Source organism: Tursiops truncatus, chromosome 8, assembly GCF_011762595.2.
Source record: "Tursiops truncatus isolate mTurTru1 chromosome 8, mTurTru1.mat.Y, whole genome shotgun sequence".
Lineage (NCBI taxonomy): Eukaryota > Metazoa > Chordata > Mammalia > Artiodactyla > Delphinidae > Tursiops > Tursiops truncatus.
The window spans coordinates 103008017-103028971 of NC_047041.1; the positions used below are offsets into that span (position 1 = coordinate 103008017).

Sequence of the window (20955 nt, forward strand, 5' to 3'; positions counted from 1 at the left end):
GGCGGCCCGGGAGGCGGGGCCTCGGTCAGGGGACCGGACTTGGACTGACTCGTGTGTCTGGGGCGGAGCCTGCCCTGTGGGCGGGGCTTCATGGGGCGAGGTCAAGCCTAGCTCCGCCCTTGAGTTACCCTCGGCTGTTCGGAGGAGGTGCGGTCGGAAGTACTGTGGAAGTTGTTTTTCTCTTTCAAGGGCTAAGCAGTCCTTCCCACTTCTGTCCTGGTCGGGAAGGTTGTGTGACCTCATTGGTAACTCATTGGGTCTCCCCAAACAGTGCAGATTAAGCCCTTGAAGTGCAGGAAAGGAAACTGAGGCTCAGAGATAGTAAGAGTTAGCCTCGAATTCACGGAGGACCTCTACCTCCTGAGTCTGGGGCCCTCGGGCGACTGGCTAGGTAGATCCAGACACCTGTTGCTGAACTCCGAGCTCATTTTGGTCCACACTGCCTGTGGTGCATGCTAAATTATTACTTTTTGTAATGTCTCATCCTTGCCTTTTGAGTAGCATAGTAATGCTACATTGTGTGCATGTTGAAAGTATTACTTTGTAAAGAGCAAACACTAAATACACCATGATACTCGTTGGACCCTGAATCGAGTGTTTTACATGCCAGTGACCTCAAATCTGGAGGCAGCCTGCCCTCTCTACCTCTGGCAGGCCCTGGCCGCATCACACCCAGCACAGGAACCCAAGCCTGCACCCACCCAGCCCACCGGGATGGTGGGAGGAGCCCATGGCCCAGGGCCAGTGGGGCAGGCCGGAAGAGCCCGGGACAGGAAGGGGTAACTACCCCCCCACACGCACTTAGGAGGGGCCCCCCGGCTGGTTGACGAAGCTGTGGCTGAGGAGGAAGTGAGAGGAGGAGGTGAGGTGCAGCAAGGAGGTAAGCTGGGCTGCAGGGGACAGGGGCCTGGCCTTTCTGCCACTTCTGGGCCCATGCTCCACCCCCACCCCACAAGAGAAGAGGGGACAGAAGGGGCTTGGAGAGATACCCTGAAATCTGCTCCCTCTGACCACGCAGTCAGGTCCTGGGGCTGGGGCCTGGCTGGCTAGGAGCCCAGGCCCCAGGCTGGCTAGGAGCCGCCTCTCATGTTGGCTTTCCCCACATGTTGCAGCCTATGGCATCAGGCGTCTGCAGCACCATGGCCCAGGCCCTGGGGGAGGACCTGGTGCAGCCTGGTGAGCTGCAGGATGACTCCAGCTCTTTGGGGTCTGACTCAGAGCTGAGTGGGCCCGGCCCATATCGCCAGGCTGACCGCTATGGCTTCATTGGGGGCAGCTCAGCAGAGCCAGGGTAAGTAGGGAAGGGATGGAGTAGGGCGGTGGGGTGCTGGGAATAAGGGTGGGAGCTGAGGGCTGAATTCTAGAGTGAGGTCCAACCTCGAGGGTCCTGGGCGGGTCTGGGGACTCAGCCACTATCATCCCTTCTCGGGTTCCAGATGGAATCCTAAGGTTAGCAGGGCTGTGGGGGGTGGCTCCTGTATGTCTCTTTTACTCCCAGTTTCTGAGGGTTTCCACCCACCTCTGGGGCCAAACATTCTTCTCCTTTTAATCTGGCCCAGGAATCCCAGATCCAGATCACAGAACCCACACTTCTTCCCCCACCAATCCTCTGCATTCCTCATGTACAGACAGGAAGACAAGTCCAGAAACAGTTAGGAAGATCACACAGCAGATCAGAGACAGAATCAGACCCAAACTCACAACTCCTGGCTTCTAGTCTAGGACTCTGTCTACCCAACTTCCCTGATGGCTTGTCTGTGTCCCTATCCTGGGGGACAATCAACAAGCCCCTCCCTCAACACACACCTACACACCCCCTTCAGTCTCTCCTGCTTCCACCCACATCGGAGCCACATCCTTTCCTGTCCCCATGACAACCACTGGCAACTCCTGGGTGACAGGTCCCCACCCCGCCCCAGAGATTCCCAGAGATCTCCAGGGCCAGGAGTTAGGCTCACCCAGGTAGCATGAAGGGTGGCAAATGTGGGCTCTGGGTAACAGCTGCCCAGCGCCTGGACACCTGTGCCATATGTCCCCAGGCCAGGTCACCCTCCTGCAGACCTTATCCGCCAGCGGGAGATGAAGTGGGTAGAGATGACCTCACACTGGGAGAAAACCATGTCTCGGCGGTACAAGAAGGTGAGGGGGAGAGTGGTCCCACCCAGGCCTCCGTGGCTCAGCCCCCTTTGCCTCGGCCCATACCCAGGCAAAATTCACCCCTCCCATGTCCCAGTACCTCCTGCCTTTTCTCCCTGCTACCCAAAGTGGCTCTTGCCTGATGACAGGTTGTGCTTGGGGCCTGCCGACAGGAGCAGGGGAAGCTGGTGTGGCTGGCCTAACGGGGTCCCTTGGCCTCACCCACAGGTAAAGATGCAGTGCCGGAAAGGCATCCCCTCGGCCCTGCGGGCCCGGTGCTGGCCCCTGTTGTGCGGGGCCCATGTGTGTCAGCAGAACAGCCGTGACACTTATCAGGTGAGGGAACTGGCAGGGGTCCCACCTCCCTTCCCTGGCCCTTCACCACTCTGGGCCTTCACATTCACCTTTTTGTCCACCCACAGGAACTGGCTGAGGCCCCTGGGGACCCACAGTGGATGGAGACCATCGGCAGGGACCTGCACCGCCAGTTCCCTCTGCATGAGATGTTTGTGTCACCCCAGGGTCACGGGTACGAGGCCAGTGATGCCCAGGGACCCCCAGCCCCACAACCCTCAGGTGCTTTGGCCTAGTACCCCCCCGCTCCAGCTTTATATCTTTGCATCTCAGAGGACCCAGCAAGGCCCTCAGGGGGCTGAGGCCTGGGAAAGGGCCGCCAGAGGGTGGGGAAGGGATGCCCGGAGGACTGGCCCCTAACGGGGTCTTCTGGCACAGGCAGCAGGGGCTCCTCCAGGTACTCAAGGCCTACACCCTATATCGGCCGGAACAGGGCTACTGCCAGGCCCAGGGCCCTGTGGCTGCCGTGCTGCTCATGTATCTGCCCCCAGAGGTGAGTACCCTCAACCCTGCTACGGGGACCCAAGACCCTGACCCCCTAACCCCAGTGATCCATGACCCCCAACGCTGGTGACCTAGGGACCTAGTAATCCTGTGCCCTGGACCCATGACCCCTCCATCCCCAGGAACTCTGGCCTCAGGGACCTGGGATCCTTGACTCCTACCCAAACCTGTCCTAGTGAGTGACTCAGGGCCTCATGACCACCAACCTCAGCGACCTTCAAACCCAACGACCTTGACTGCAGGAACATGGAACCCTGAGCCCTGACATTTGCCCCAATGATCTAGGAGTCTGGTTGTTATTACCTTGACCTCATGACTTCTGATTCTGAACCCTGTGACCATGATCCCTGACCCCAGTGACCCCAAGAACCCAAGACCTGAACTTTGGGACCCTCCCTAGCCTTGACCAGTGAGCCCCTACCCTGTGACCCTCAAATTCAACCCCCTGAGCCCTGTGACTTCCAACTCCCTGCACCCCTTGGTAGGCCTCTATCTGGGCAACAGGAAGCTTTTTGGTAAGACCTGCCCCTCCTTACCAGCCCCAGCACTGAGTCCAGGCTCCTGGCTCCAGAGTCACCCCAGATGGTGTCCAGACCCTCCCCTGCACCCCTTTCCCCCGCCCTGTGGTCCCCTCCGTGGTCCCCTCTGCGGTGGGCACTCAAGGCCTGTGCCCGCCCCCAGGAGGCCTTCTGGTGCCTGGTACAGATCTGCGAGGTTTACCTCCCTGGCTACTACGGGCCCCATATGGTGAGAGGCTGGGATGGGGCCAGAGGGCACAGGGGGAGGGGCTGGGCGGGGGGTGGGGAGGGGCCTGGGGACTGGGTGGGGACCTGGGGACCAGGAGTGGAGATGCTGACGGACGTGGCCACAGGAGGGTGTACGGTTGGACGCCGAGGTGTTCACGGCCCTGCTGCGGCGGCTGCTCCCGCGTGTGCACAAGCACCTGCAGCAGGTGGGCGTCGGGCCCCTGCTCTACCTGCCCGAGTGGTTCCTGTGCCTCTTCGCCCGCTCCTTGCCCTTCCCCACGGTGCTGCGTGTCTGGGACGCTTTCCTTAGTGAGGGTGAGTGTGTGGCTGGCCAGGTGGGCGGGGGCAGGCGTGGGAACTGGGGCCGGAAGCCTCGGGTGCCTGGTGTGCAGAGGGGATGAGGGTGCCAGCTCTGCTCTGCCCCACCGCCACTGCCAGTCCTGGCCTGGGGTCTGGGTGCTGGGGTGTGCTGAGGGTGACAGCGCCCTGTGGCTCTGGGGAAACGGCCCAGCCCTTGGCCACGGATCACCAATGTAATGAATGATAGCCCCCACCCCCAGCAGTGAGACCACCACAGGGAGGGCACCATCTGCTTGGGGGAGGGCTGGAGTCGGGGGGCGCTGCAGAGATCACAGCAGTGAGCCAGCTCAGGGAGCGGGCACAGTGGGGGCATGGCCGATGGAGCCCCACGGGCCCTGGTGAGCGCTCTCGGAGGCCAGCGCTGCTCCGGAAGCCAGGGCCACTTGAGTGAGTGAGACCTACATTCTGGTGGAAGTGGGGATGGGAGGCGACGGTACTAAATTAACAAGATATTTATAGGTTGTCAGAAGTTCTGTGAAGAAAATAAAACAAAGGATGTGCCAGAGTGTAGGGGGGCGGCAGGAGGAGAGTTTAAAGGTGCTCGCAGCTGCTCTATGGAAGAGGCAAACTTGCAGGGCCAGTGTGGAGGCGGAGAGGCCAGGCTACAGACGACTGACGTGGGGGTGCGGACATGGGAGAAGTGCCAGGCCAAGAGAAGGGTGGTTGGACCAAAAAATGGTAGAAATCAATCAGTGCATCTATTGAGCACCTGCTGTATGCCCAGTTGGCTTCAGGCTGGCTTAGAGCTCTGGCCACGGGTGTCCAAGTTGCCATCTACATGGCCTCCCCTGCAGACTCAGACCTCGAGGGCGGGGCAGGGCAGGGCCCCCCCCCCCCCCCCCGTCAGGGTGGCTGAGCTACCCTTGCCCTCTGCCTCAGGCTCCGTTTCATAACAGTGACACCATTAGTAGTCGCTGCTGTCCCTTTACAAGTCACAGTTGTCACCAGACCTCGCTGGTCCCCTGACTGCTGTTCTCAGCAGACCCGAGGCTACCAGGAAGGAATTCTGAGGCTCCAGGAACAGGCCCAAGGTCACACCCATGTGTGTGTGTGTGCGTGTGTGCGTGTTTGTGTGCATGTGTGTCCTATGCTCTGGCTTAGAGGTGAGGAGTTCTGGCTAGAATCTTTCTAGAATCAGAAGGTCACAGGTCTGAGCTGGAAAGGCCTTCACGTCACCACCCAGCCCCTCCTTGGAGGGACGAGGAGCTGAGGCCCAGAATGAGAAGGCTTGGCGTGAGGCGTTCAGTAGCCCCTGGCTCCTGGCAGGCTGCTCTGCCCACAAGTGTCTGTGGCCCCTGAGACATGCTGGCCAGAGCTCTCAGATTGCCACCGTGCTCTCAGTCATTGGGTCATGGCAGCAGAGCTGCAGGAGGGTGGAAGGAGTCTGGCTGAGGGCAGGTTCAGGTGCAGACTGAGGAAGCCCAGGGCTGGCCCCCCAACTGAGTGAGCCCCCGGCCTGCAGGTGTGAAGGTGCTGTTCCGCGTGGGTCTGACACTGGTACGCCTGGCACTGGGCACCACTGAACAGCGCCTGGCCTGCCCGGGGCTCCTGGAGACACTCGGCGCCCTTCGAGCCATCCCGCCCACCCAGCTGCAGGAGGAGGTCTTCATGCCCCAGGTGGGTGCCCCTTGCCCGCCCTCTGCAATGGCCCAGCCCCCCTGCACAGTTGCGGAAACTGAGTCCCAGAGGGGGAAGTCAGAGTAAGAACCGGGGCTCAGTTCTTGTCCTCTGAGCAGCAGAGAATGTGGAAACCCCAGGCCTCAAGTGGCTTTCGGTGGCTCCTTTAGTCTCTTTGTCTGTCAGCCCCTCAGCCCTCAGCCACTTCCTGCGGCTGTGTCCTGCCCGCCCCACAGGGATCTCATCGCTTCCTGCCCTCCCCCAGGCCAGGCAGATTCAGTATCAACTGCTCCCCACAGGTGCACAGCGTGGCCCTGTCCGAACAGGACTTGCAGCGGGAGATCAAGGCCCAGCTGGCCCAGCTGCCCGCGTCGGCATCTGGGCCACCCCCGAGGCCGCAGGCCCGCCTGCCTGGGGCCCAAGCCATCTTTGAGGCCCAGCAGCTGGCAGGAACCCGGGGAGCCACCAGGCCCGAGGTGCCCCGCATCGTGGTTCAGCCCCCGGAGGAGCCCAGGCCGCCGCGGCGCAAGCCCCAGACCCGAGGCAAGACTTTCCATGGGCTGCTGACTCGGTCCAGGGCCCCCCGTATCGAGAGCCCCGCCAGGTCCCATCGAGGCTCCACCTCCTCCCTGGACACCCGATTCTGAAGGTCCCACTTCTGAGGGTACCAGAGACTCAGGGTCCCCCAACCGCAATTGCCTGAACGGTGGATGCCAGCCTCCAAGTAGGCACCGCACTTTACAGCCGGGGTGGATGCCTCAGCTTCTTTCCCGTGGACTGTGTCCGGCTCAAGGATGAAGGAAGGTGAGAGAGTGAGGTTTTGAGGACCCAGGCCCATCATCCGCCCACGGAGCTGTCCTGGTGCCTGGGCCCTTGCAAGCATCAAGCTGGCGCTGAAGGAGGGTGAGGTTAGGGGCAGAGGCTGGGCTTAGGGGACCCCAAGGCTCCTGGGGAGACCTGGAATAAAGTCTGAGCAGAAGCCCGTATGCAGTCAGATGGAACGCCTTCCAGCCTCAACCCCGGACCAGCGGCTCCTTCCCCTCCGGCCCTCACTCCCCTCACAGCCCCGCCCCTCCGAGCCCAGCCCTGGCTCCTCAGGGCTCACTGAGGCTGCCCATTGGCTGCTGGAAGGTCTTCACCAGCACCAGGAGCCAATGGTAAGCTGCAGTGCCCAGCCTCTTGGGGTCAGGGAAGGCTTCTGCACCTGGGGGAGGAGGGCTCCCCAAGTGGATGCTGGGCCCAGAAGTGGGACTCTGTCCCCTCTTCTGCTCCCTCTCCCTGCTGGTTCAGGATTCCCCACAGGGCTGTGGGCACTCTAAGGCAAGTTCGCCCCCCACCCATGGTCCTGGTCCCGTCCTCAGAGAGAGCCAGCTGAGAACAAAGGCCTAGTGTGCCCGGACAAAGGAGGAAGGGCCCGCCAGCCCTTGCCCCCTGCCTAAGCCCCAGCCGCACCCCCTGGGGACTGCCACTGTGGAAACCCCTCCCACACTCGCTAATTGCCCCCGTGGGTGCCTGAGGTGCCTGGGACAGGAGCCATCGCCAGGACAACGGGGCTGGTTCTGATGTAGGCTTATGTTCCTGCAGGGCCCGTTCCCAGCGCCCTGCCTCCCTGCTTCCTTGGGTGCCCTCCCCTGAAGGGGGGAGGGGGAGGGGGAGTACCCGGAGAAAGTGTCTGCAGTCCCACTTAAATGGTGGAGTGGGTTCTTAGTTCCCTGACCAGGGATCCAACCCGAACCTCCTGCAGTGGAAGTGTGGAGTCTGAACCACTGGACCGCCAGGGAAGTCGCAATGGTGGAGTGTTTGATCCATCCTTCTCAGTGGCTGACCTGGAGTGTTGGCACCCTCAGATCTGGTGACAGGGCCACGGCTGCAGGAACACGCCCCCTCCACATATACTCTTGTGCGCTGACTGTGTGACTGGCCAGGCCCTGGGTCCTGGGCAGACCATCCCACTCCCTGAAGGAGGGACTCACGGAGGTCCAGACCCAGAGCTGAAGTTTACCTGGGGGGAAACTAAGGCTCAGGAGGGGAGGCAACTGGGCCAAAGCTTTGCTGCCCAGGGCAGACCCAAGGTTCACCGCTAGCCCCGCATCAACAGCCATGAACCTGACACCCACCTCCCTCTGCCATCCTGGGGCTGCTGTCTCTCCCACTGCCCCAGTCTCGCCCCAGCCTGGGTTCTGAGTGTGGGCCAGGGGCTGGGCTCCTGTGAGTTAAAGAGAGCTTCCTGAGCCCTCCCTCCCCACTCCCCACCCCACTAGCGTACTTGGAGCTTAATAATAGCACAGTCCCCTGCAGTTCACGGACCCTTTCTCAGACCCCCACACCCTCTCTCTGCAGGTGGCACTGAGAGCCTCTTTAGAGAAGGGGGAGATGGCCAGATTGAGTGCCCAGCCCAGGATCCCAGTGGGGGGCAGAGCCAGCTAGACCACGGTAGGTGGGGGAACCTGCAGGGAGTCTATGGGATTTGCCCTGCACTCCCTGCCCTCCGTGCGCTCAGCTCTTCTGCTGGGAAGGTAGAGGAGCAGGAAAGCAGCAGCCTTGGCACCAGGGCTGCTGAGTCTGAAGGAGAGGCCATATGGTAGTCGTTCCCCCTGGATATAGACCCTGGGGCAGGTGGTCTCCAGCAGGGGCCTCTCTAGCTGGGGCTGAGTCACTGCCTTGTCTACTGAGGGAAGCATTTTCTGGGCAGTCCTTCTGCAGATCCCGTTATCAACCATCCATCTGGGAAGCCTGAGCCAAGGGGTCAGACCAAAAGAGGACCAGCTCCCTCCTTGTCGGAACGCTTTTTTACACACGCTGTTCCCACAGGGCTGCGCTAGCCCCCTATGGCTCCTGTGCACTAGTTGGGAAAAGATGCCCCTCCCCCAGGTACATGCATCCCTTGCAGGACAGAAGGGAAGTGACCACTCAGCAGGGTACCTTTGTGCAGTGAGCAACCTGAACAACCACACCCAGTGAACCTAGCAGCCCCAGCTCCCTACAGACCTGCCTGGAAAGGGGCTCGGAGAAGGCAAGGCACGCATCTGAGAGTACTCAGCCTGTGGGGACCAAAGCTGGGGTGGCACCCAGCGATGTCCATCGGCCGGGGTCAGCCCAGGGGACAGGAGTGGGGGTCAAGCAAAGAAGTGGAAGGGCAAATGGACCCCCGTGTGGGGGGCCATGGTCTCCATCTCGACTGCCACCCACCCCATAAGTCCCCCATCCCACACTGTCCGGAGGCCAGGCTTGGACTCCCTGCAAAGTCCCTGCATGGGAATGGCCTTCTCGCTCTCTCTGAACCTCAGTCTCCTCCTACAGATAATAGGATAATAACAGCTCCCGCCCTAGTCCCAAGAGCACTCTACCTGTCTCATTTCTATGATGGTTATTGTTTAGTCAAGCTGGGCAGTCACCCAGGGATTGCGTCTCTTCACCCCACGCCTACCTGGCCCAGCTCAGCCTCAGGTGACCTCCAGGCTCTCCTGGCACAAACAGAGCAAGACTGCCCTGCCAGCCTGCTTGCCCCAACTCCCAGGGCCCTGGGCTGAGCTGCAGTTGCCCAACCCTGATTTTCCTCCCTGCGTCCACAAGGCAAACGCCATCACAGCCGGTGCCCAGCCAGGGCAGTCTGGGAGCGGGCACAGAACCACACTGCCCTGTGTGCATGTATACACACACTCTGGCAGAGGGAAGACCCCGGCCCTGCCTCTCACCAGCCGTGTGACCTTGGGCAAATCACATCACCTCTCTGAGCCTCCATTGCCTCATCTGCAAAAGGCAGAGACTCATAACTGCTACCCAACAGGGTTAAGTGAAATATGGCACATAAAGTCCTCTGTACAGTGCCTGGGACAAGTCAAAAAACGTTCGCTGGGGCTTCCCTGGTGGCGCAGTGGTTGAGAATCCGCCTGCCGACGCAGGGGACACGGGTTCGTGCCCCGGTCCGGGAAGATCCCACGTGCCGCGGAGTGGCTGGGCCCGTGAGCCATGGCCGCTGCGCGTGCGCGTCTGGAGCCTGTGCTCCACAACGGGAGAGGCCACAGCAGTGAGAGGCCCACGTACCGCAAACAAAACAAAACAAAACAAAAAAACCCAGAAAAACAAAACCGTTTGCTGGCACTGCTACCTTCTGCCAGGTGCCCCCTGTCCAGCCAAGCCTGGGCTAAAGTATGCACTATAATCCCCATTTGAGGATGAGAAAACTGAGTCCACAGATGCTACACTGCTTGGGTTAAAAACAAGACAGCAGGGACTTCCCTGGAGGTCCAGTGGGTAAGACTCTACACTCCCAATGCAGGGACTGGGTTCAATCCCTGGTTCGGGAAATAGATTCCGAATGCATGCCACAACTAAGAGTCCACATGCCGCAACTAAAGATCCCACATGCCACAACTGAACATCCCACATGCCACAATTAAGGCAGTGCAGCCAACATAAATAAATTAAAAAATTTAAAAAGAGTTAAAAAAAAAAAAAAGCAAAAAACAAGACAGGAGGCCCAAGGTGGAGTCACTTATGCTAAGCCCCATGTCACCAAACCGAGATAACTTGATTACAGTTTCAGCTCTCCTGGAAATTGTATCTTAAACCAGTCAATCAGGAATTGCCTGACCAGCACTAGCAGGTTCATCTGCCTGATAGACCCCTGCTATTCCCTAAAAGAAAGTGATCTTGCAATAACCAACCCACTTTTTTGCCTAAGTATAACTTCTTTGTGTCTGCTCCCTTCTGCCTATAAAAGTCTTGCATTTTACACAACTTCTTTGTAGCTCCTTTCTGTCTGCTGGACGGGATGCTGCCCGATTCATGAACCGCTGGATAAAGCCAATAAGATCTTTAAAATTTACTCTGTTGGATTTTGGTTCTTAATATTTGTTAAGTGTCAGATCTCATGCTCTTTGGTGACATCCATGCCCCAACCCTGCTCCCTCCCGTGGATCTCCCTGGAGCTAAGGTTACCCCCTCAGCAAGAGGATGGATCTTCTTGGGTGGCCGCACCTCATTCCAGGAGGCTGGGCTGGCCACAGGGAGGAGTGGAGTGTGGATCTGGTGCTGGGGAGCCCAGAGCAGCCCTGGAAAGCTGTGTGGGGAATGTGGGCTGGGCTGGGGGGCCCCAGGTAAGTCACTTCTCCTCGCTGAGTCCCTCCACTGGTAGACAGGGTGGTTCCTCACAGGCTGCTCTGTGTACGGTTGTAGAAAGGGGCCAAAGCAGCCACCTTTGCCTCCACAAGTGCTGCGGGGCCGTCGGTACCCTCCCCCAGCCCAGGAGGCTCTAGGGAACAATCGGGGGGTGTCCCTGGAGAGAGGGTCTGAGTTTGCGGGGCTGAGGTGGGAGAATTGCAACAACAACCTACGTGTGCTGGACTCAGGCTGCTGTGATAATCTTCACCGCAGTCCTATGAGATGGTAACTAGACCCATTTAAGTCAGGAGGAGAGGGAGGTTCAGTCAGACAGGAAGGGGAGGTGCCCAGGCCCCACAGCTGGATCTAGGATCCGATTCCACCTAGTGCGACAACACTTGCGAGGGTATGAATCTCTGGGTGTGTTTCTTGGGGTGAATATGTGGCTGTGATCCAGGTCTCTTGAGGTGTGCTTTTGTGGGTGTTTGGATGGGTGCACCTGGGGGTAAGGATGTGCGTTTTGGGGAGATTGTGGGTATAACTGTGGATGTCCAGCTGACCTGGGTGTTGATGGGCAGGGCAGATCGTGTAGACAAGCCCCTTCCTTTGCTGTGCTCAGACCCACTGGAACTCCCAGCCTGGCCACGCTCTTCCCTCTTGGCCCCCAGCAGGGCAGAGGGTACCCCAGGGAACTGGGACTGCCCTTGTGGGGGGCGTCTTACCTAGTGGCCACTACTCTGGAGGGGCTGGGAGAGATGAGGAGGGGACCCCTCAGATGTACAGGGACCCCTGTTCAAGAAGGTCTTTCTGGGAGTGCTTGCTGCCGTACGGCACAGTGCTCCTTGGCAGAGAGCTGCGGCCCCGGGTGCTGGGGAGCTCAGGACTCCATCCAAGGTTAGGGCTCCGGACTGTGTGCTCCAGCCGCTCTCCTGGCTACCCCAGCCCTGAGGGCAAGCCCTGGTACCAGTCTCTGCCGGCTCCAGCTTTCCCCTCCCCCTCTATTCTCTTTACATCTCTCTTCCATTATGGGTCTCTCTCTATTTATCCCCCTCTGTCCTCTGTCTTTTCTTTACCGCGGCCCCTTAGTCTGTGACCCTCTCTGACGATCGCTATCCGCTAGAACCTGGCCCACTGTTCGACTTACTGTGTCTCCGAAGGTCTCCTGTCTGTCCCTCTGCCTGTCCCTCTGTTTGTCTCTCCCTGCCCGCCCCCCCCCCCCCCGCGCCTTGCCTCTGGCAGGGTCGGGCCCGCCCACCCCCAGGACCCCAGGTTCAGGATGGGTGGCGGAGGTTTTGCCGGGTCCCCCGGCTGGAGGACGGTGGGGCCGGGCCACTTCGCCCCGCGCCGCCCCGCGCCTGGCACTGGGCATGCCCCGGGCGCTTCTATATAAAGCGGCGCCGCCTCGGCCGGGCGCTGTGCCGCCGCCGCCGCCGAGTCCCGCCGGGTCCGCGCCGCCCGCCGAGCCCGGCAGAGCCCCGCCGAGCCGCTGCCGTCCGCCAGGTACCCCGGCTGCTGCCCGCGCCCCGGGGAGAGCCAGGGAGGGGGCTGCGGGGCAGGGGCCGCGGGGACGGGACCTTGAGCGCCCGCGCCCCCCAGCGGGACCCGTGACACCGCCTGCATACCCCTCCCAGACGCGCGCACACACGCGCGGGGACCCGGCGCGCCCCCCGCTGGAAGGGCTGAGCGCCAGGACCCCCGGCCCTGCCCCGCGCAGCTTGGGATGTGTGAGCTTGGGGTGCGGGCCCCATGGGGTCCGGGCGTCAGCAATCCCTCTGCTTCCTTGGGGTGGGGGTGGGGCAGCCTTGGACACCTCCTGGCTGGGACAGGAGAGCCGCACGCGGTCGCGGGCACCTCTCTGACCCAGAGTCTTAGGGGCTGGGCTCTGCAGTAGAGATCCGGCCGCCCTGACTCCCTCCTCTGTCTCTCTCTGTCAGTCTCTTCCATCAGTCTGTCAGCCTCTCCACCTGTGAGATGGTGAGTCTCCTCTGGTCCCTCCCCACCAAAGCCCAAGACCCTAATCAGAGGGAGGGCCCAGAGGGCGGCATCGGGCGGGGCGCGTAGAAGCCTAACCCTGGGGCTGTCTGTGCGGACAGACCCGTGACCAGCTGCGCACACACCCCTTGACCGCCCACTCTGTGTGCCATGGGACAAGCAGCTGCTGTGTGCCAGGCACTGCCTCTCTCCCCCATCAGCTCTGGGAGGCGGGCACTCTTGGTCCCCTTTGGCATTCATTCAACCTGCAACTTATTATTACCATGCGCCCTGCCCCATTCTAAGTTTGGGAACATAGCAGTGAACCCATTCTGGGCTCTTAGGGGACTCAGCTCCTAAGAAAGGGCACCAAGCCTCAGAATTTGGCACCGGCGAACCGGGATTCCAGGCCAGGTCTGAGGCCCAGACCTCTGCCCTCCCGGCTGCCTGCAGTATGCTGTCTCGCAATGACCACGGTGATTCTCTAGGTCCAAGCCTCATCAGCACCCCGGGGGGGGACAGGGCAGGCACCAGGCACCCACAAGTCCCAAAGAAACCTCACGACTTGTCCAAGGAGGCCCAGCCTGTCCCCCGGAGGACAGGCCCACCTGTGTCTGCACGTGTGTTCACAGTGAGCTTCTGAGCAGCCTCATTTGGGAGTCAGCCAGCCTCAGAGAGGGGCAGGGTGTAAGATTTCATCTAAAGTGAGCATTTCCATGACTCAGAACATCTGAAAAGAAGGGCACCAGCTTCTTCCTTACTAATGCCTGGCCCAGGACTGGGCGTATGGTAGATTCTCCAGCTACTTGGAGATGACCGTGGACCAGCTTCACCCACATATTTAGGTCTCAGCAGAACTCCACGGTGGTACATGGGTCACTGAGGCCAGAGAAAAGAGAGCAGCCCAAGAGTGATTGCTTGGTTCATTCGTTCACTTATTCTTCAGTCATCAAACATTGAGCAGCTACAGTGTGCCAGGGCTGTTTTAGGTCCCAGGGCTGCCTCGATAAGCAAAACCGGCAAAAAACCTCTGCCCCTCTGAACCAAGCTGGGGCAGACCTGGGCGTGGGATGAGGGGGCAGTGATCCAGCCAGCAGTGCATTGCTTTCTGCTCCCACCCGCTGGGGCACTGCACATACAGTTTACAAAGCACTCCCACTTACATGTTCCTGGTGACAGGCCTTCATCCCCCAACCCAACCCAACCCATCCTCTTTAGTTCCTAGGACAGTGTCTGCCCAAGGTTAGGAGAGTGGGGGACTTATACCCTTGGGTGACTTAATATGCCCCTTGCCCACCCTGCCCAAGACCCACCACTTCTGCCTCCCTCAGCTGTCCCTGGATCCGCTGGGTCCCGAGTGTGACTCCCCCCTGGACTCCAAGGACCTGGAAGAAGAGGAGGGCCCATGGGGTGGGGGCTCTGGCCTGCCACCCCCAGGCTGCTTCCATGGTTCCTGGCGCCATGACGTGGCCCTGGACTGCAAGGGCTCCCCCGAGGGGGCGGAGGCCCGGGCCTGGACTGTCTACTACTACAGTCTCCTGCAGAGCTGTCTGCAGCAAGCTGGCCTTCCGGAGACCCAAGACCGCAGCCAGGTGCCCCGCACAGGTGCCCGAGGGTTCCATGGAGGGGGGCACCCCTGGGGGGAGGGAGCACCCCTAGGAGGAGGGAGACACCTGCAGCCCAGCCTGCTTCCCATCTCTGTCAAGGTCGGCCCCTTCGCCTAGGCGCTGGCTTGGTCTGAAGCCAGGGAGACAAGGCCAGTCAACCTCTGGAAGGCAGGCTTTTCAAAGGGCATCTGGCACCAGTACAGTCAGAGACCACGGTTTCCCTCCCACCCCCGGAAAATCCAGCCCTGGGATATGCAGTCCATGTTCTGTGGAGCCAGAGCTTCTACAGAAGTGTCCTGGCAGCCGCTGTGGAGGCAGCTAGCAGCTGGGACCCAGGACTCCTCCTCTGCTTTATCTGTTTCATGTATCAGGCAGCCACAAAAGATTTTGTGTGGACAGAGGGCTTACAGCTAGAGTGTGTGAACATCACAGACTGGGCCCCATTGTACAAACTGGGAAACTGAGGTGCAGAGACTCCTCCCCCCACCGCACAGGGACCAAGGGTCACACAGAAAGTCAGTGGCAGAGCTGAGGCTAGAACCCATGTCTCCAGTCACTCAGCCTCCAGTGCCTTCTGGGCCAGCTGCAGAGGGGAGGGAGCTAGCCTCAGAGGGCAAGGTAGACAGGCAGCTTCCCCTTTGCTCTCCAGCTTCCTCTGTCCCCTTTACTTTTCTCGTCCGATACCCGGGGAGGACCTGGGGGTCCAAGGGTGAGGGCAGGGCTATGGGGGTGGGGAAAGGTGGGCGGAAAGAGAGCAAGGGGAGCCCCTGGTGAGCTTGGCAACGTCCTCTTCCTCAAGGCTGTCCTGGGGCGGAGGTGACCTTGTGCATTCTGGGATCGCCCAGCACCTTTCTGTCTCTGCTGCTGGAGGGTGGGGTCCAGAGCCCGGGTGAGTGTGTGCCCAAGTTCCCCCACCCCCTCCTACAGAAAGGGCAGCCCTGCCCTGGCCCGGCCACATCCCAAAATACCCGCCAACCCTGGCAACTGCCTGCATTCCACCGGGCCAGCTGCCCTACTCCGAGTGGGGGTGGGTTCTGGGAGCAGCTGCCCCTGACTACCCAGGGGCCCAGGCTGGAGGTGGAGGGCATGGGGGCATTAAGCCTTCCCTGGCCAGCAACCCTCCTCCCTCTGCCCACAGGAAACATGCTCCTTTGCCTGTCCCCTGCCTGGCTGACAAAGGTGCCAGCACCAGGGCAGCCAGGCGAGGCAGCCCTGCTGGTCTCCAAGGCTGTGAGCTTCCACCCGGGGGGCCTGACATTCCTGGATGATTTTGTCCCCCCTCGCCGCGCCACCTACTTCCTGGCAGGCCTGGGGCTGGGGCCTAGCCGGGGTCGAGAGGCAGCTGAGCTCGCTCGCGACCTGACCTGCCCCACAGGAGCCTCAGCCGAGCTGGCCCGGCTGCTGGAGGACCGGCTGCTGACGAGGCGATTGCTAGCTCGGCAGGGTGACGTGGCTGTACCAGCTACCCTGGCTTTCACCTACAAGCCGCCGGCACTGCTGAGGGGAGGGGATGCCAGCCCGGGACTACGGCTGGTGGAGCTGAATGGCAAAGAGGGCCAAGAGACACTGGTGAAGGAGGAAGTAGGGGCTTTTCTGCACTCTGAGGCCCTGGGTGATGCCCTGCAGGTAACAGGCTCTGCCCCCGAGGTTGTGCAGAGGCCAGCAGGAGGGGACCCGTGGAGGGTTACCGGGTCCTGCTGGGAAGCGGTTCCCAACTTTGAGCCCTACTACTGCCCCATCTCTGTGGTAATCCCCTGCCTTCTTACCTCAGTTTACTCATTAGCTCCTGTGGTATGAGCGTCCCACCCTGCATGTACGTGGGGTGGTGAGGAGGCCCCCTTCCCCTGCCTGTTGCAGGTAGCCATGAAGCTCAGTGGCTGGCGCTGGAGGGGGCGGCAGGCAATGCGTCTGTATCCCCGAGCTGAGCTGGGCCCAGTGGTGGACACAGTGCTGGCATTGCTGGAGAAACTAGAGGAGGAGGAGAGTGTCCTGGTGGAGGCTGTATGCCCACCTGCCCGGCTGCCCTTCCCAGGTGAGAGCCACCTGTGCCAGCCAGAGGGAGAGCATGGCTCGGCCTCCTCGCTGCTCTGTGCTCAGGCCTCACCGTCTTCCCCCAGGCAGCCCCCTGCCTGGCCCTGAGCTGGCTCTGCGTATCTGTGCTGTGGTCTGTCGGACACAGGGTGACAAGCCCCTGCTGAGCAAGGTGAGCATGGCTCAGGTCCAGGTCATGCCCCTGCTGCCACACCCCAGCCCAGTTCCACTGAGCTGATGAGGGCCCCTGGGCAGAGAGAGGACAAAGTCTTGGGGCGGGGCGGGGGGGCGGAGGATTTTGGTTGTCTCTGGGAGGACTTCGTCTGACACTCTCCCTTCTCTCCAACCCTTCCTGTGCTCCTCCCACATCCGGAGCCCTACCTGGTATCCCATGCTGGGTACCAGGGCCCAGGGCTGAAACCTCTTCCCAGAGAGCTCTTCCCCACAGAAGAGGCTGACCCAGGGTCCCTGACAAACCTCCAGGGCCTGGAGCCCTTTAGGAGAGAGGCTTAGGGACCCTCCTAGGTACACAGCTCTGGGCCAAGCTGAGAGGGAGAGACTCAACATTGCCCTCAGGGAGCTCTAGGGCTAAGCCCACCAGGGTGGGACAGGCCCCCAGGGCTGTAGGCACTAGGAACAAGCATGCTTAGAGCCCTTAGGGAGCAGAGGCCCCAGCTGGGCCTGGAAGCTTGGGTAGAGTCCTCCCAGGGGGACCAGACGGGCAGTGTAAGTCACATTGGAGGACAGGACTTGAATGTCTAGTGAGGGCTGTGGCCTGGATCGTGGCATAGGGGAAGGTGTGCTGGGGCCAGGGATAGTCCCGGGAGGACTCCTCCTGGACCAGCCCCCTGAGCCGCACCTTGCCCAGGTGGTGTGCAGCGTGGGCCGTGGGGACCGGCCTCTGCGGCACCAGAGCTCCTTGCCACGGACGCTGGAGGCGGCGCTGGCCCAGTGCGGCCTGGGTGAGGCTTCGCAGGTGGCAGTCGTGCGGCAGCGCGTCAAGGCGGCGGCCGAGGCCGCGCTAGCCGCCGTGCTGACCCTGGAGGCCAGCCTGAGCGCTGAGCAGCGCGGCGGGCGCCAGGTCCGCACTGACTTCCTCGGTGAGTGCAGGCCGCCCGGGACGGGGACGGGAGGAGGGGGGCCCGAGGCCCGAAGGCGGCCCGCACTGAGCCCGCGCCCCCTGCCCGGCCCAGGGGTGGACTTCGCCCTGACGGTGGCCGGCCGCGCGCTGACCCCCGTGGCCCTGGAGCTGAACGGAGGCCTGTGTCTGGAGGCGTGTGGCGCGCTCGAAGGGCTGTGGGCCGCGCCGCGCCCGGGGCTGGCAGCCGAGGAGGCGGCGGCCGCGCCGCTGGTGGAGACGATGCTGCGGCGCTCGGCGCGCTGCCTCATGGAGGGAAAACAGCTGCTGCTGCTCGGCGCGGGCGGTGTCAGCAAGAAGTTCGTGTGGGAGGCGGCGCGCGACTACGGGCTCAAGGTGGGCGGGGTGGGGCGGGGCGGGGCTCAAAGTTCCGGCCTGAGTGGTGGAGGCAGGGCCCGGGGCGGGGCCAGGGGCGGTGTTGGCCTTGGGGCGGGGCCTGCGCGGGGCGATCTAGCCGGGGGCCTGGAGCCCAAGCGTAGGGGCGGGGCCTGTCGCCGCGTCCAGGTTAGGGGTCTCAACTTTTTCCCGCCCCTAGCTGAATTTTGTCCCTGCTAGGAGTAAAAGGCCACTCGGGACACCAGACCAGCAGTCCCAAGCCCTAACCCTGGTGGTTTCCCTACGAACCCTGGTGGTTTCCCTACAAACCCTGGCCAGACTGAGCCTGCCAGTGGGAAAGATTCCACCAGCCCTCTCTGCCACCCCTCCCATCTAGATGACACCCGCCCCCCCTCCTGCAGCCATCTTTCCTCTGGCTAAACCTTACTGAGCTCCCAGGTTAAGCACTGCCTCCTCTAGGTTGCCTTCCCTACTCTCTTGGCTGGATTAGGTGTCCCACCTCTGTACCTTCTATTCAATCATCAACAAATATGTTTTGAGCGCGTAGCACTGGTGAAGCTGTCTCCCCTGAGGGCCAGGACCATGTTCTAGGCCCCATCCTATTGCCCAGCGCCCAGCACAAGCTGATCTCGGTGTGTTGCCGCCCTGTGGTTTCTGCAGCTGCACCTGGTGGACTCAGACCCCAACCACTTTGCGTCCCAGCTAGTGCAGACCTTCATCCACTTCAATATAACAGAGCACCAGAGGGATGAGGAGAACGCACGGGTGCTGGCGGAGCTGGTGCGGGCACGCGGCCTGCAGCTAGACGGCTGCTTTTCCTACTGGGATGACTGCCTCGTGCTCACGGCCTTGCTCTGCCAGGAGCTGGGTCTGCCCTGCAACCCGCCAGCCGCCATGCACGTGGCTAAGCAGAAGAGCCGCACCCAGCTGCACTTGTTGTGCCACCATGGCCCACCCTGGCCTGCACCCTCCCTCTATGCTGTGCCCTGCTGCCCATTGGAGAGCGAGGCCGACGTGGACAGGGCTGTCCGCCAGGTGCCCCTGCCAGGTGTCATGAAGCTGGAGTTTGGGGCGGGTGCAGTGGGTGTACGGCTGGTGGAGGACGCGTCACAGTGCCACGAGCACTTTTCCCGGATCGCCCGAGACCTGCAGGTCGAGGCCGACTACCCCGGCATCGGGCTGGGCTGGGGCAATGCCATGCTGCTGATGGAGTTCATCGAGGGCACCGAGCACGACGTGGATCTGGTGTTGTTTGGGGGGAGACTGCTGGCTGCCTTCGTCTCCGACAATGGCCCCACACGGCTGCCTGGCTTCACTGAGACAGCGGCCTGCATGCCCACTGGGCTGGCACCGGAGCAGGAGGCGCAGCTGGTGCAGGCAGCCTTCCGCTGTTGCCTGGGCTGCGGGCTGCTGGATGGGGTCTTCAACGTGGAGCTCAAGCTGACTAGGGCTGGGCCGCGGCTCATCGAGATCAACCCCCGCATGGGTGGCTTCTACCTGCGAGACTGGATCCTGGAGCTTTATGGTGTGGACCTGCTGCTCGCTGCTGCTATGGTGGCCTGCGGCCTGCGGCCTGCCTTGCCTGCCCACCCACGCGCCCGTGGCCACCTGGTGGGTGTCATGTGCCTGGTGTCTCAGCACCTGCAGGCGCTGAGTTCCACCGCCAGCCGCGAGACCCTACAGGCTCTTCATGACCAGGGCCTGCTGCGTCTCAATCTGCTGGAGGAGACCCTTGTGCCTGGAGAATACGAGGAGCCCTACTGCAGTGTGGCCTGTGCTGGGCCCAGCCCGGCCGAGGCCCGTCTCCGCCTGTTGGGCCTCTGCCAGGGCCTGGGCATCGACGGGCCCCACTATCCCGTTGCCTACTTCTTGTCCCACTTCAAATAGTGCTGGGGCCACAGGGCAGGGGCAAAGTGCTGGAGGGGATGCGGTGGTGCCCTCTGCTCCCCGGTGCTCTCCCTGCTTCTCTTCCCATGGCCCTGCCCCAACCGTTGGAGAGGTCTGGTCCCCTCCAAGGCCCCAGGTCTGTTCCAGAGCGGCAGGGCTATTCTGACACCACGGCCTCCTGGACTTGAGGAGCCATAAAAGAAGTAGCTGGTGGGCTGCTTGTCCTCCCGAAGGCCCCAGTCCAGCCCGTAGCTTCCCAGGACTCTAGTCATGGAGAAGCAACAACAGCTGCAGACACACACACACACACACACACAGACACACACACACACACACACACAGACACACACACACACACACACACACACACACACACACACACACACACACACACACACACACACACACACACACACACACACACACACACACACACACACACACACACACCCTGCCCCCAGGTTAGTTCGAGTGGGCCCAAACCCAGCCCATCCTTCCCACCCCTCCAGGTCTGTCTCTTCCTGCTGCCTACAGGAGAGAACCTGGCCTCTGGCTTTGGACAAATCCCAAGAAAATCTGAGACTAAACCCCTCGTCCTCCTACTCTCACTCCCTCATTTAACAAATTCTAGATAGTTCTGGAGCCTGCTGACAATGTTTGGCAGTGCCCCACGTGCCTCATTTGGCCTGAGCAGTAGAAGCAGATGACTTGGGGTCAGTAGTAACCATCTCTCCTCCAGGCAGACACTATTGCCCCATTCTACAGAAAAGGAAACAGGCTCAGAGAGGAAAAGCCACTGCCTCAATGTCATACCACAGCGGATGAAGAGTCGAGGGACAAGATGCAAGGTCCAGGTTTCTGCTTTTACTAAGTTGTACCTGCCCACTCAGCTTCCAGGCCCCACTCACCTCCTATACGTGGCCCTGAGACATGTGAACACCCCTCCCGTGCACTGTGCACCTTATCCACCAAGCTTTGGTGCTTTGGCCTCAGGCACACCTAACTAGCACTGGCAGAGGAGACTCTACACTCCCTTCCTCATTCAGGGGAGGCTGCTTTAAGAACTCTGCCTCTGTGCTGCACGGGAGCTGTGGACAGCTCCATAAGCGTCCCTCTCCAAATAAAGGCTTATGGACTAGTGAAACGTCCAGAGTCTGGGATAGGT

At 61.3% G+C, this 20955-nt stretch overlaps 2 protein-coding genes across 7 annotated transcripts; both read left to right on the forward strand.

The window, feature by feature from the left end:
• The first annotated feature begins 12 nt into the window (after positions 1–12).
• Positions 13–6696, forward strand: TBC1D10C (TBC1 domain family member 10C). 5 transcript variants are annotated; one of them, XM_033861240.2, is made up of 10 exons: positions 13–880; positions 1113–1291; positions 2040–2139; positions 2365–2472; positions 2559–2712; positions 2869–2983; positions 3534–3741; positions 3866–4055; positions 5563–5717; positions 6017–6696. In XM_033861240.2, the coding sequence occupies exons 2-10, from the start codon at positions 1116–1118 to the stop codon at positions 6362–6364; spliced, it is 1554 nt and encodes a 517-aa protein (XP_033717131.1). In that variant the 5' UTR covers positions 13–880; positions 1113–1115; the 3' UTR covers positions 6365–6696. The 5 variants fall into 5 exon arrangements, with proteins under 5 accessions (XP_033717131.1, XP_033717130.1, XP_033717132.1 ...); XM_033861239.2 differs by lacking the exon at positions 13–880 and having other exon boundaries at positions 939–1291; XM_033861241.1 differs by lacking the exon at positions 13–880 and having other exon boundaries at positions 940–1291; positions 2559–2665; positions 2873–2983.
• Positions 6697–10858: 4162 nt separating this feature from the next.
• On the forward strand, positions 10859–20934 carry CARNS1 (carnosine synthase 1). Of its 2 annotated transcripts, XM_033861248.2 has the most exons (10): positions 10859–12320; positions 12755–12794; positions 14123–14396; positions 15198–15287; positions 15537–16024; positions 16256–16430; positions 16516–16601; positions 17298–17529; positions 17623–17903; positions 18564–20934. In XM_033861248.2, the coding sequence occupies exons 2-10, from the start codon at positions 12792–12794 to the stop codon at positions 19788–19790; spliced, it is 2856 nt and encodes a 951-aa protein (XP_033717139.1). In that variant the 5' UTR covers positions 10859–12320; positions 12755–12791; the 3' UTR covers positions 19791–20934. The 2 variants fall into 2 exon arrangements, with proteins under 2 accessions (XP_033717139.1, XP_033717138.1); XM_033861247.2 differs by having other exon boundaries at positions 15198–16024.
• The last annotated feature ends 21 nt before the right edge of the window (positions 20935–20955 follow it).

Coding starts and splice junctions, on each gene's coding strand:
- TBC1D10C (XM_033861239.2), top strand. CDS start 1,104: ATGTTGCAGCCTATGGCATCAGGCGTCTGCAGCACCATGGCCCAGGCC. Junction 3,742..3,865: donor GCTACTACGGGCCCCATATG/GTGAGAGGCTGG, acceptor ACGTGGCCACAG/GAGGGTGTACGGTTGGACGC. Junction 5,718..6,016: donor AGGAGGTCTTCATGCCCCAG/GTGGGTGCCCCT, acceptor TGCTCCCCACAG/GTGCACAGCGTGGCCCTGTC.
- CARNS1 (XM_033861247.2), top strand. Junction 16,602..17,297: donor ACAAGCCCCTGCTGAGCAAG/GTGAGCATGGCT, acceptor CACCTTGCCCAG/GTGGTGTGCAGCGTGGGCCG. Junction 17,904..18,563: donor CGCGCGACTACGGGCTCAAG/GTGGGCGGGGTG, acceptor TGGTTTCTGCAG/CTGCACCTGGTGGACTCAGA.